General features: G+C 50.2%; 4 protein-coding genes across 4 annotated transcripts; 3 read left to right on the top strand and 1 right to left on the bottom strand.

The window, feature by feature from the left end:
* Positions 1 to 816: 816 nt before the first annotated feature.
* Positions 817 to 3,059, top strand: N7484_008812 (citrin; the record flags this gene model as incomplete). The annotated part of the gene is made up of 4 exons (XM_057119199.1): positions 817 to 993; positions 1,057 to 2,238; positions 2,293 to 2,455; positions 2,509 to 3,059. 4 exons carry the CDS (start codon positions 817 to 819, stop codon positions 3,057 to 3,059), a joined length of 2,073 nt encoding a protein of 690 aa, XP_056968754.1.
* A 752-nt stretch (positions 3,060 to 3,811) lies between these two features.
* N7484_008811 (DUF5321 domain-containing protein) lies at positions 3,812 to 4,515 on the bottom strand (the record flags this gene model as incomplete). The annotated part of the gene is made up of 2 exons (XM_057119198.1): positions 3,812 to 4,005; positions 4,074 to 4,515. The coding sequence occupies 2 exons, from the start codon at positions 4,513 to 4,515 to the stop codon at positions 3,812 to 3,814; spliced, it is 636 nt and encodes a 211-aa protein (XP_056968753.1).
* Positions 4,516 to 4,743: 228 nt separating this feature from the next.
* On the top strand, positions 4,744 to 11,016 carry N7484_008810 (uncharacterized protein; the record flags this gene model as incomplete). Its single annotated transcript, XM_057119197.1, has 2 exons — positions 4,744 to 9,385; positions 9,446 to 11,016. The coding sequence occupies 2 exons, from the start codon at positions 4,744 to 4,746 to the stop codon at positions 11,014 to 11,016; spliced, it is 6,213 nt and encodes a 2,070-aa protein (XP_056968752.1).
* Positions 11,017 to 11,487: 471 nt separating this feature from the next.
* On the top strand, positions 11,488 to 12,557 carry N7484_008809 (S-formylglutathione hydrolase; the record flags this gene model as incomplete). Its single annotated transcript, XM_057119196.1, has 4 exons — positions 11,488 to 11,743; positions 11,832 to 12,052; positions 12,099 to 12,290; positions 12,375 to 12,557. The coding sequence occupies 4 exons, from the start codon at positions 11,488 to 11,490 to the stop codon at positions 12,555 to 12,557; spliced, it is 852 nt and encodes a 283-aa protein (XP_056968751.1).
* Between the last annotated feature and the right edge of the window lie 71 nt (positions 12,558 to 12,628).

The following is a 12,628-nucleotide window of genomic DNA, read 5'->3' as shown; positions in this document are numbered from 1 at the left end:
TTTCTCTTCTCCAGTTTTGACTCCGCACACGGCACCCGATTTGCTTTTACCTACGGGCCAGGGCCCCGGTTTCACCCCTGCCTTTCGGGATGTCGGGAGGGCTGATCTCCGGTGATCACCTGGGGATTCTAGTTTTTCTTTCTCTGCACATCACGCTGACTGCATTATCTGCTCCTCCGATGTCACCATTGTTTGTGCACTGTTGGAGATTTCTCTGGTTCCATGGCTCAAGGTGGCAAATTCCCGTCAGATCCCACGAAAATCAGAAGGATCCTTAGAAGTATATAATTTCGATCAGAAACCTCTCACGGATCCCCCGGAGAATGTGAAGATCAAAATTGATAATAAAGATTTCGGCAGGTTCGATGTGTTGACAGGGATTTCGGCCCCAAGGCCGATTGCGGGTAAATCGCGTAATGCGCATACATAAGGAATGAAATTAACCTTGAAAAACATATAAATACCCGTGATTTGGGGTTTGGCGGTGAAAAACTCATCGCGTGGCCAATAGGTACACATAGGAACAGGTACTGTTTGACCGGAACTCCAATCAATTTAAACGGAACATAAAATTTTAGCATTTGATTTTCTCATCTGTAGAGAGATAAGTGAAAGGGAGTCAACTGTTCTCGGGGAAACATTGCAATTATTATCGCCCCGTCACTAGCTCATTCCTCTTTTGACTCAAATCTCTCCCTTCTCCACTCTCATTCATCCCCCCCTTCAACCTCCTTCCACCCCAGTGTTGTGCGGTGGATTTTCGCATTCGGGACTTTCTGTACCTGTCAATACCTGGTTGTTCTACTCTGTACCACAATGAGTAGTGTTAAGGAAACTGTCAAGGAGAAGTTGGTGGGCAGCACAGAGGAACCTCAGCTGTCGCACCAAGCCCGATCCAATTTCCTTCGTCATGCACAGAAGGACGAAAATGGGGAACCATTCATGAACGAGGAGGATTTCATCAATGCCGTTGCCCCCAAACAAGAGGACTATGTACGTCACGTTCGCTTCGAAGCCCTAGAGAAGATGTAACTAATCCAGCCTCCACAATGACAGCACAAGATCAAGCGCGAACAGTATGGCATCTTGTTCCAGGTGGCAGACCGACGCAGACACGGCAAGCTCTCCCTATCCGACTGGGCTACCTTCGAGAACCTCCTGACCAAGCCCGATGCCGAGTACGAAATCGCCTTCCGCCTGTTTGACCTCGATGGATCCGGCAGTGTCAAGTTCGACACTGTTCAGGGCCTTTACAACTTGACCAAGACCGCCGATAGCATTCCCTTCGACTGGAACTCCGAGTGGGCTTCTCTATACACTGGCCGCACCAAAACGCGCCATGACATGACCTACCCCCAATTCTCCCAGATGTTGCGCGGACTGCAGGGCGAGCGCATCCGCCAAGCCTTCCACATTTTCGACAAGGACGGGGATGGCTACATTGAGCCCGAGGACTTCCAGCGCATTATCCTCGAGACTTCGAAGCATAAATTGTCCGATCATGTGCTTGAACACCTGCCTTCGCTCTGCAATATCTCGGCCGGCACGAAGATTTCCTACGCTACCGTTCGTGCCTTCCAGAATATTATGCGTGAGATGGATATTATCGATGTGGTTGTCCGGGAGGCCACCAAGAAGAGCACCGACGGCAAAATCACTCGCGCCGACTTCCTTAACGAGGCCGCTCGTGTCACCCGCTTCTCCTTGTTTACCCCCATGGAGGCTGATATTCTGTTCCACTTCGCCGGCTTAGATGCTCCGTCTGGACGCCTTGCCCAGAAGGATTTCGCCAAGGTCATTGATGCTTCATGGCGCCTTCCCATGGCTGTTGCAGGCCAGGCTGTGGGAACTGCAGCTGAGAAGACCACTTCGTTCCTCCACAGCATGCTTGAATCGGCACACCACTTTGCTCTTGGCAGCATTGCTGGTGCGTTTGGTGCTTTCATGGTGTACCCGATCGATTTGGTCAAGACCCGCCTGCAGAACCAGCGATCCACTCGCCCCGGTGAGCGTCTGTACAACAACTCTATTGATTGCGCGAAGAAGGTTATTCGTAACGAGGGTTTCACCGGTCTGTACTCGGGTGTCATTCCGCAACTGATTGGTGTGGCACCGGAGAAGGCCATCAAGCTTACAGTCAATGATCTGGTCCGTGGTGCTCTGACCGACAAGGATACTAATAGAATTTGGACCCCCTATGAGGTTTTGGCCGGTGGTACGGCTGGTGCTTGTCAAGTGGTAAGTTGGAGCGCTGCGATAATGTGTATTGTGTACTGATTTTCCCTCTGTCAGGTTTTCACAAACCCCCTGGAGATCGTCAAGATTCGTCTGCAGGTGCAGGGTGAAGTTGCTAAGAACGTGGAGGGCGCTCCTCGCCGTTCGGCTTTGTGGATTGTGAAGAACTTGGGTCTCATGGGCCTGTACAAGGGAGCCAGTGCTTGTCTCCTTCGTGATGGTAAGAAACATTAAAACCTGGTGATTTTTGATAAGGATCTAATGAGTCATTAGTCCCTTTCTCGGCCATTTACTTCCCTACATACGCACACCTGAAAACCGAAATGTTCGGTGAAACCGCCACCAACAAATTGGGTGTGATTCAGCTCTTGACTGCCGGTGCCATCGCTGGTATGCCCGCTGCTTACCTGACCACTCCCTGCGATGTGATCAAGACTCGTTTGCAGGTGGAGGCCCGCAAGGGCGAGACCAAGTACACCAGCCTGCGACACTGCGCCACGACTGTGTGGAAGGAGGAGGGTCTGAAGGCCTTCTTCAAGGGTGGTCCCGCCCGTATCATGCGTTCATCGCCGCAGTTCGGTTTCACTCTCGCCGCTTATGAAGTTCTGCAGAAAACCTTCCCTCTACCAGGCTCCCATGAGGACGATACCCCTACCGGCAAGGTGGAGCCGGGCGTTGGCATGGCCAGTGCGACGGCACCTCTCCCCTACCTTCGGTCAAGGAACGCTCTGAAGCTCATCCTTGACTTGGAGCCAAACATTGGCCGAGTGCAGGTCCCTCGTCCTGAGAACTGGCCCAAGTTCTTCCAGAGTTCCAAGCAGTAATTTCTCTTTGGTTTCATATAGCGATGACTTTCATTTGGCCCTTGCCGTCTTGGTTTCTTTTTTTGTGCTCCATTTAGCATCGGATTTCGACCACTACCTCTTTTTTTCCTCTCTCAGATTCCTCTGCCATTGACCCTTTTTTTCCATCCGGCAAAAAGTGAGCTAGGGTTAATTTGGCTTTTTTCAAAGCCTCTGCACGATTTATTCTTTCATTTTGTTGGATGGCTGATGTGCATTGTACCACCAGCACATAGATTTTGAAAAGATGTGGGAACTATATAGAAGGGGGTTGTTGATGCATCGTCCCGGCTCGTCATAGCCAGGTGCGTTTTGCTCTACGCCAACCCATCATGTACGGTACTTTTATTGCTGTCTGGTTGTCTTTCAGTTCTGTATAGTACCTAGATCTAGAGCAGATAAATCTCATTTTTCTGTTTACAGATGAAGATCAATATTTCCACTCTAATAATTTTGCTTTAGATTGGTTACCGCTGACTTGAATATTTGTACTGTACACGAGAACAAAGAGACAAAGTTTTGGCCCAGTATCATTGACCTGGATATCATAATTCCTGTACAGAGATACTTTGGCGAGCAGATTATAGTACACTTGTTCTCAGCAGCCGTCACCAATAGGCGCTGAAGAACGGATGTGGAGGTTGGTAGGTAGTTGGAGCTTTCATAGGTGCAATAGACAAGATCAACCAATTCAATGCTCTTGCCTAGTCCCCCAAGCATGTGGTAATGAATGTTTAGAAGAAGTTCAGCTTGCGTTTAGGTTGCGTCTTTTCAGTCTGCTCATCTGCACTCGGCGTAGCAGGCAATGCCGGTTCTTTAGCCTCCGGATGTTGTGTCACCTCCATCTTGATCTCGTTGGGCTCCTGCTTTGATCCCTTATTGTTTCTCTGCTGCCAAAGTGTGTCTTCCTGCTCGATTTCTCTCAAGACTAGATGACGGAAAAATAAAATAAGTCAGAGACCAGAACAGCGGAGGGCTCAAACAACCAAGACGTACCTTCTTCCCACTCTCGCTCCTGCGTGTTGTCTCCTGTTCCTAATAACTTTTCCACATCGACCTTCTCCCCACTCTTGATCCGTTCAATGACCTCCTTAAGTAATTCAATCTTCGCATCCGTCGTGCGGGTGTATGTCGCATAACTGTTCTTCAAGGAGAGCATACGGATTGCTTGTGATCCGATCAAAGTAAACATGACGATGTAGAATGTGGCCGGATTCCATTCCTTGGATTTTTTGGTTCCGCGCGATTTGCGATCTCGAATAAATCTGGGGATCATCGACGTCCATACTGAAGCATCTGCGATCTTCGGGAGTCGGTCGGAAGTAGCGTATGACCGTGAAGTAGATGCCGCATATCGGCTAGGCAGTCTGGATGATATCGGCGTGGAAAGGAGATACCGATTCAGCCCTAGGGGCTTCGATCTAAATGCCAGCGCCATTGTCGTGGTTGAATCGCTGTGATCACAATCAAACTGGCCCGCACCGCATCGAAGAAGTGGGTGTTCGGCCTGAGGCCACAAGGCTTCTATATCAGGCATAGCGTACCGTGTTGCTACGACAACACACGCTCGATCGGGAGTCTTTTGGGCTTGATGATATCGGCCCTCAAAGCCTCAATTCGCCCCGTTCGATGACCGCAGGCCAGCTGCTCGCCTAATACATGCGACATGGCGGTTACCGTCCTCCCTACCAGCTCCATGCCCGACTCTGTCAAGCTGGCCGTCCGGTCAACAACAACATGCTCCGATACCACCGTGATGTCCCTCCAATCTCTCCTCCGCGCATCGTCGAATCCCCTCGAAAAGCCTGCGAGGCGCACAAAATCAGTCAAAGAGCCTGCTAGACCAACAAGTCGAGCAAAGACATCTAGGACCACCAAGACAAATTGTGCGAGCGACGCGTTGCATGCAATTGTTGATCAAGATGCGCCCCTACTATCTCCCCAAGAGAAGCTCGTCCTCGCCACGGAGGTGTTCAATACAACACTAAAGACACTCACGGACGCGTTGAAAGCCCCCACTGCGAAGCGTTCAATCTCCACTGAAAAAGCCGCCAAGTCGACTGCAAGGTCTAATCCCGCCGGGGTTGATGCGGGGGTGATTTCCGCAGCAGAGTGCGCTAGACTTGCCTTGTCGACATTACGAGCTCTAAAAAATGACCAGAGTGCCAAAGATTTCCCGAACATGCAGCTTGAGCAAGGAGTATGCGTATTGGCGGGAAAGTTGATATCTCTGGGACTGAACGATATGGCGTGGAAGGAAATGAGGTCTCTGAAAGGCAGAATCCAGCAACACCTGGATCTGCAGAAGACGGGGAAGAAGGCGACTGGCTCCAATGATGTGGCGGATGATGAAACGGCAAAGGAGCGCATGTCTGACCTTTTGACTTTTTCGAACATTTCGAATGCACAATCTCTCCATGGGTTGCTTATTCCCTTCCAGGCCAATGCGATGCGACTCTTTGCCTCCGAACGCAAGTCCTCGACGATCCAAAAGCTGTTTCCACTACTGCAGCTTTCCGAACCCAGCAGCCCGGCCCAGATGATCCTTGCTGCCGTGAAGTCCAAAAGCTTATCGAATGACAAAGCTGCTCTTCAACTTCAACTGCTGTCAAATACTGTGCTATCTTTGTCCTCCGGAAGATCAACGTCTGGTGACGAATCGCCAAAAAGTAAAGATACTCTGAAGCCAATTACAGCATTGGGTCTCCAACTGCTGTCCCTAGAGATCCGATGCCTGGGTTGGAAGATAGCCGGCCACGTATGTGACGAGAGCAAAGAGGTTTTCGATCCTCTTCTTCGCTACCTTGGGGGATTTTCTCATCGCAGTAAAGGAATTGAGAAGGCTGAGTTTGGTGCAGTATTCAAGGCGATTACCCGAATTCAATCATCCACGGCAGAGATCAAGAAGCAACCGCAAGGAATCAAGGATATGAATGCAACTGCCAAAATAATGACTCTACTTGGCCAGCTTGCACTGGATGCTGGTTGTCTTGAAGAATCCCTAAAGCTTTTCGGCAAAGCCATCACACCACTTTCGAACTCACAAAGCCTTTCCTTGGCTACTGTTCAGTGTAAGATTGCGTCGGTCTCTTTCCAACGCTTGAAGGCATCTGGAAAGTTCTTGGATGAAGCGTTGAAATCCACATCAGACGCCACAAACGCTCTAGGGTTACAACTCCGGGGTAGTGCAACTGATCTGGACGAGCTACTTGTTGAGGCTGCTCGGCTCAAGAAGCTTGCTCTCTCTTGGTTCGGCGAGGCAGTCGCGGAGCCATCCAATAGTGACCAGCAGAAAAACGAAATTGCGTTTCAGATTCGGGAATATCTACAAGCATTCATCAGGTTTCTCAGGCGTTACGTGGGACGACCTCCTGCAGAGGACAGCGATGAGAAAGAGCACGAATTGTTCCAAAATCGAATCTCTATGTCCAAAAGTATCGTTCTCGCCGCCGTTGACTCGACTGTTGCTGTCGGGAAATTGTCCATTATGTCTCAAAGACCACCATGGGATGACATGCTCCCCATTCTAGCGGATTGCCATCGCCTGCTTACTTGCGTCGAAAGCTCTGATGACCCCAACTCAGATGCTTCAAGCATTGGTGCAGCACTTGTGAAACTATCTAATCTTTTTTGGTCTCGTTACATCAAGAGGAAAGAGGCTGACCAAGGCTACCGCGAGTTGCTTCCTCTTCTCAAGCAATCGACTCAAATAACCTCCACCTGCTCGCCATCGCTTCGGAACGCAGCATTTACTGCTCTGAAATTCGAAAGAATGGCTCATCTTTACTTGGATGGTAATATGCCCGTGGATTCCGAGAAATCATTTCGTCAATCAATCGCGGAGTATATTGATTCGGGTACTCTACAGCAAATCGCTGACAGCGGTATGGGGGCTCACCCTCTGTCAGGCAGCCAGAATCCTCAAAGTCCAGCTTTTATGCTAGGCCGGGTTCTTTCTACATTCTTGAAGGTGAAGTTGCGACAGAAGGGGTCCAAGTCTTCCGACATTTATGACGATCTGGAACTGGCCCCCGAACGACGAGGGATGCTTCTTGAATGGCAAATGAGCCTTCTTGCTGATTTACATGCATACTCTTCGAGTGATGAGAAGTTTCGGTCCACTTTCACCTCGGTAGTATCTAATCTCATTGAAATTTACCCGACAGACCTTCATCCTATCCGCCATGGTCGAGTGGTCCTTTCTGCTCTTCGATACTTGCTAGAGCACCCGGGCTGTTTGGAAACCACAATATTTGAGAAGATAATGGAAGAAGGCACAGAAGCTGTCACAAATGGATTCGAAGTTGGACAAGACACTGACTTGGCGCCCTTTGCTCAGCATATCATGAGCTCTTTACGAATCATCATTGGTTTCCACTACGGCCAAATTGATGCGAATGACTTGACTAACACACTTGCATCATGGACCTCCATGATTCGACAGTGCTCAGATGAAAGCTCTTTGCTTCTCTGCATTCATGATATCGATTACTGGATTCTCCAACTGAAGGCCTTGGTTGATTACACGGAGATCCATGGCCTGTGGAAATCTCAGCTTTCTGCCTTGGAGCTGATACTTCGAGTGGCTGAACTTCAGAAATCAGCTGATCTGTCGGATGCAATCACGATTCTCTCGCGCTTGGTGCTACAGCATTGTCGACTTGGACATTGTCAAAAAGCAGGTGACCTTCTCTGCCGCGGTGAACAATATCTTACCCGACACAAGATATCCTCCCTAGCGACCATATCATGCAAACTGGCCCGAGTTGAATATCTTCTCGAGACAGGAGAGGCAGACAAAGCCGCCTCTGTTCTTTCTGCTACGAAGTCATTGTATGAAAAGAGCCAACAGTCGGAAGAGATGAGCAATCTATCTGTTTCGTCGAAAATATCATGGGAAAGACTTATTGCGGATGCTACTTTCATACAATCTCGCCTGTCGGCTGCTCAGGGTTCAATGGCAGATGCTCTTTTCTTTGCCAAGCTATCTGTGAGGCTCAACTGTCGGATTTGGGCCAAGGTTGAGAAATTAGCCCAACGAAAACAGGACAAGTCTTTGGCCGCGGGAGGAAACTCTGATGTTGACGCGGTCGCTGACAGTGTGGCCAAACTTGATCTATCCCAAAACGGACCTTCTCCAGAGGTTTCATCAGGTTATACTCAAGGCGCGCCATTCTGGCCACACCTTGGCGCACATCATACCTCCTTGTTGAACCTCGCAACATTGTCGGCCCATCATGGCTTATTCCAGGATGCCATCTACTACGGACAGCAGGCATTGAAGATTGATAAGACGCTCGACGCTAACATCCGACTTGTGGCTGCACAAACTCAGCTTGGTTGCTACTGGACTCTCGGCGGTCATGTGGACGAAGGACAAGAATTTCTCATCGCAGCGTCAGAATCGTCAAAGCAGATCCAGACCAGTATGGAAACTGTCTCACTGCACATGGCTCTTGCTTCTCTTTACAAAGTACAGGGACAATACGACAAAGCATTCCGTCTGCTACAGGAGGCTGATAAGGCCATCGTAGCTATAAATTCGTCCGATGCAACCAGCATCTCAGAGGCCCCGAATATCGCACTTCTTGAAGAGAAGATGGAGAAATTGAAGGTACGAAGCAGTCGTCGAGCACCGTCAACGACTACTGCTACCACGGCTAGTACCGCTGCCCGACGTACTCGTGCAACTAGTTCCGCTACGGCAAGCACTGCTAAGAAGATCTCAACGCCCAAGACCCCTCAAGTTGATGTCCAATCCAAGTCTCTCTTACGGCTGAAGAGCGATATTCTTCGGCAACAGGCCGACTGCTTGCGAGCACTTCGAGACTACGAGCGCTCTGCAAGCACCCTGATAGAAGCCCGTCAATTTGCCACAGCACGAGAAAGTAAAGTCTCTCTCGAGATTGGCGAAAGTGAACACTTGTTGGCCGAGGCCATTCGTCAGTTTGCAACTCACGCTGTATACTGTGTTCTGCCTGAGTCTACCATCTCACTGCCTTCTCTCAAAACTCCAAGCAAATCAGCAGACAAGCCGAATGCTCCAATCGCAAAACCCACCACCAGGCGAGCAAGGGCCCCGACCAAAGGAACTCGGGCTAAAGCTCAAAAAGCCAGTGAAGATTTCTCTATCATGCTCACCAAAGCAAGTGATCTTCTTGCAGGTGTCTTTACTGATGTCGCTGTACTCGGCTCCACCTTGGAGAGCCATGCAGCATCTCGATTAATGAGTCGCATTTCTATGCTTACACATGCCACTACCCCAGGGGGCCCCGCAACCTGGGCGCAACCCCCGGCGACTATGAATGGTAAGTTCGTGTGTGTGCGGTTTGTGAACCTTAATTTAGTCTAACACGATTTTCCCCTAGAAATTGGGCGTGTCGGTGCATTCGCTCGTGAGCGGATGGCTATTAAGTTTGATCGACAATTGTCAGACCTTGCTGATCCACTCCTGTGGCCGACTTCTTCATCTCCAGTTGCCGGGATTGAAGAAGAAATCTGCTCAAGCTTCACTGAGCTTTATGTTGATATTCTGCCGGAAAACTGGAATGTTCTGTCTCTGTCTCTGAGTGCTGACGGGACTGAGTTTGTGGTCTCCCGGCTGCAGAAGAATTGTTCTCCTTTCCTGCTTCGTTTACCTCTCCGGCGAGGCAACGTCGATGATGATGAAGAAGAGCAGTTCACCTTTGAAGATGGGAAGGAAGAGATGCAGAAAGTGATCAAGCTGGCCAACGAGAGTGCACATGCTGCCAAGGCTCAGATTGACAAGAAGATGAAGAAAGAATGGTGGACGACTCGAGAAACACTGGATCGTCGGTTAGAAAGCCTTCTTCAAAATATCGAAAACCTGTGGTTTGGAGGCTTCCGGGGCGTCTTTTCGCCGCTTGCACGAGATACCACCGCGTTGTCTCGCTTTGCCAGTGCATTCCAAGGAATCCTGGACAAGCATCTTCCCTCTCGCCATAAGGGCACGAAGGCTTCTTCGCCTCGCCTGACTCTTCACCAAAACGTTCTGGAACTGTTCATTGGGCTTCGAGACCTCGAACAGTCGGAGGAGCCCGAGGATACGTTGATGGATCTTCTCTACTTTGTGGTAGATATCTTGCAATTCCAGGGCGAACGGAATGCTTATGACGAGATCGACTTCGACATGATGGTTGTTGACACCCTCGATGCCCTGCGAGGATACCATGAAGCCGCGCGAGAAGAGCTTGCGTTGACCCCGCCGAACCACACAGTGCTCGTGCTAGACAAGGCTCTGCACCTGTTCCCATGGGAGTCTCTACCATGTCTTCAAGGATACCCTGTCTGTCGAGTTTCATCTTTGGAGTGTCTTCGTGAGCGTGTGCTTCAATTCCGTGAAAATCGATCTGGTGCAGTCCTGGATCGTACGTCGGGCGCTTTCCTTCTTAACCCGACAGGCGATCTTCGTACCACTCAAACAACCTTTGAAGGGGATCTGGCGGGACTGAAGTCTTGGACTGGTGTGGTCAATCGTGAACCATCGGAGGAGGAATTCCGTGACTGTCTAGAGTCTAAGGATCTCTTCTTGTACTTTGGCCATGGCAGTGGTGCCCAGTACATCCGTGGACGTACCATCAAGCGACTATCCAAGTGCGCCGTTGCCTTCCTCATGGGTTGCAGCAGCGGCACACTTACCGAGGCGGGCGAGTATGAGCCCTATGGTACACCGATGAATTACCTCCATGCGGGCAGTCCTGCGCTCGTGGCTACCCTGTGGGATGTCACCGATAGGGACATTGATCGTTTCGCATCGTCGACTTTCGATACATGGGGGTTGTTTGAGCAGGGAAAGTCACCTGCCCAAAGTGATGTTGGCCTAGACACGGCAATTGCAGGAGCACGGGGATCATGTGTCTTGAAATACCTGAACGGGGCAGCACCCGTGGTGTATGGAGTTCCGGTGTTTTTGGGATGATTGACTAGGAGATCTTTTGTTAGTGGGTTTTTAGGCTGTGCATATCACCTTTTTCTTTTCTTTTTTTGTCTGTACATAGATACGGGTTCTCCACTGTGGGCAGCGTTCGGATTCGTTTCTTTTTTACTTCGATGGCGCTTCTCTGGACCTTTTTCCCTAATGCATACATAGCCTGTTGCTGCTTTAACCTGCATCACGAGTGACGTGAGCTAGAATATGCATACAAGAAACTTTCCAAGCTTCGACTTGGTGTCTGATAGGCGGCCATTTCGAAATCAGCCAAGGGGCTCTCCAGAGCAATAGAGACCGGCAGCAGTACAGCAGTATAGCAACACAAAAGCGGCACGATTCATTCCCTAACCGAGAGGTGGAGCTTTCCCCTCATGCGGGACCCAAAGACCCCGCGCAAAACGTCAACTTATCTTCCCGCGAACTTCCCGATTCCAGATTTTCGATCCTGTCACTCAAACCATGTCTGTCACCACCAAAGCCACCATCGCCTCCTTCGGCGGCAAGCTGCTCAAGCTTAGCCACAATGCCACTACCACCCGCTGCGAGATGAACTTCAATCTTTACTTGCCCCCACAAGCTCAGACCCAGATGGTCCCCGTATTGATCTATCTATCCGGTCTGACCTGCACGGCCGACAACTGCTCAGAGAAGGGCTTCTTCCAGCATGGTGCTAGCAAGAAGGGAATTGCCGTGCTTTACCCTGATACCAGCCCTCGTACGTTCCTACCTATCCAAGTCATTGCGCGAGACAAAAGAAATGCATTCAAGAGAGAGCGAAATGTATTAATTCGGGTGATATGTAGGCGGTCTTAACATTGAAGGCGAGAACGACGCTTACGACTTTGGCTCCGGTGCTGGCTTCTACGTCGATGCTATAAAGGCCCCCTACGACCAGGGTTATAACATGTACAGCTACGTCACCGAGGAGCTGCCTCAAACCGTCTTTGCTGCTTTCCCGCAGCTAGACTCTAGCCGTGTCAGCATTACTGGTCACAGCATGGGTGGACACGGTGCTCTCACTTTGGTGAGTCTCTCTATTTCCTACTTTGGCCATTCGCTAACTTGCATAGTTCCTCCGCAACCCCGGCAAGTATAAGTCCGTTTCAGCTTTCGCTCCTATTGCCAACCCGATCAACTGTCCCTGGGGCCAGAAGGCCTTCAAGGGCTACTTTGGCGATGACCAGGCGAAGTGGAAGGAGCATGATGCTACTGAGCTGATTAAGAAGTGGGCTGGTGGTCCTCTCGATATCCTGATTGACGTGGTAAGTTCAACTCTTCTTTCCCCCCCTTATATCTGCTGCAGATATACGTATGCCTCGGTCCATACTAATTGACTACAACGCTAGGGCACTGGCGACAACTTCTACAAGCAGGGTCAACTCCTCCCCGAGAACTTCGAAGCCGCCGCCAAAGAGGCCGGGGTGAGCGGATTGAACATCCGCTACCAGCCCGACTATGACCACTCGTACTACACGATGGCGTCCTTTGCCGATGATCACGTTGAACATGCGGCGAAGTATCTTGCATAGTGTGTTTGTCCTTCTTTCTTTTTAAGTCTTTATCGATGGGGGTTATGAAGCAAAGTATAGCGTGGAAACGG

The sequence above is a fragment of the Penicillium longicatenatum genome, assembly GCF_028827895.1.
Source record: "Penicillium longicatenatum strain IBT 33135 chromosome Unknown contig_6_segment0_segment0, whole genome shotgun sequence".
NCBI lineage: Eukaryota > Fungi > Ascomycota > Eurotiomycetes > Eurotiales > Aspergillaceae > Penicillium > Penicillium longicatenatum.
Note: the sequence above shows the minus strand (reverse complement) of the source record. Positions and strands in the feature narration are given on the sequence as shown.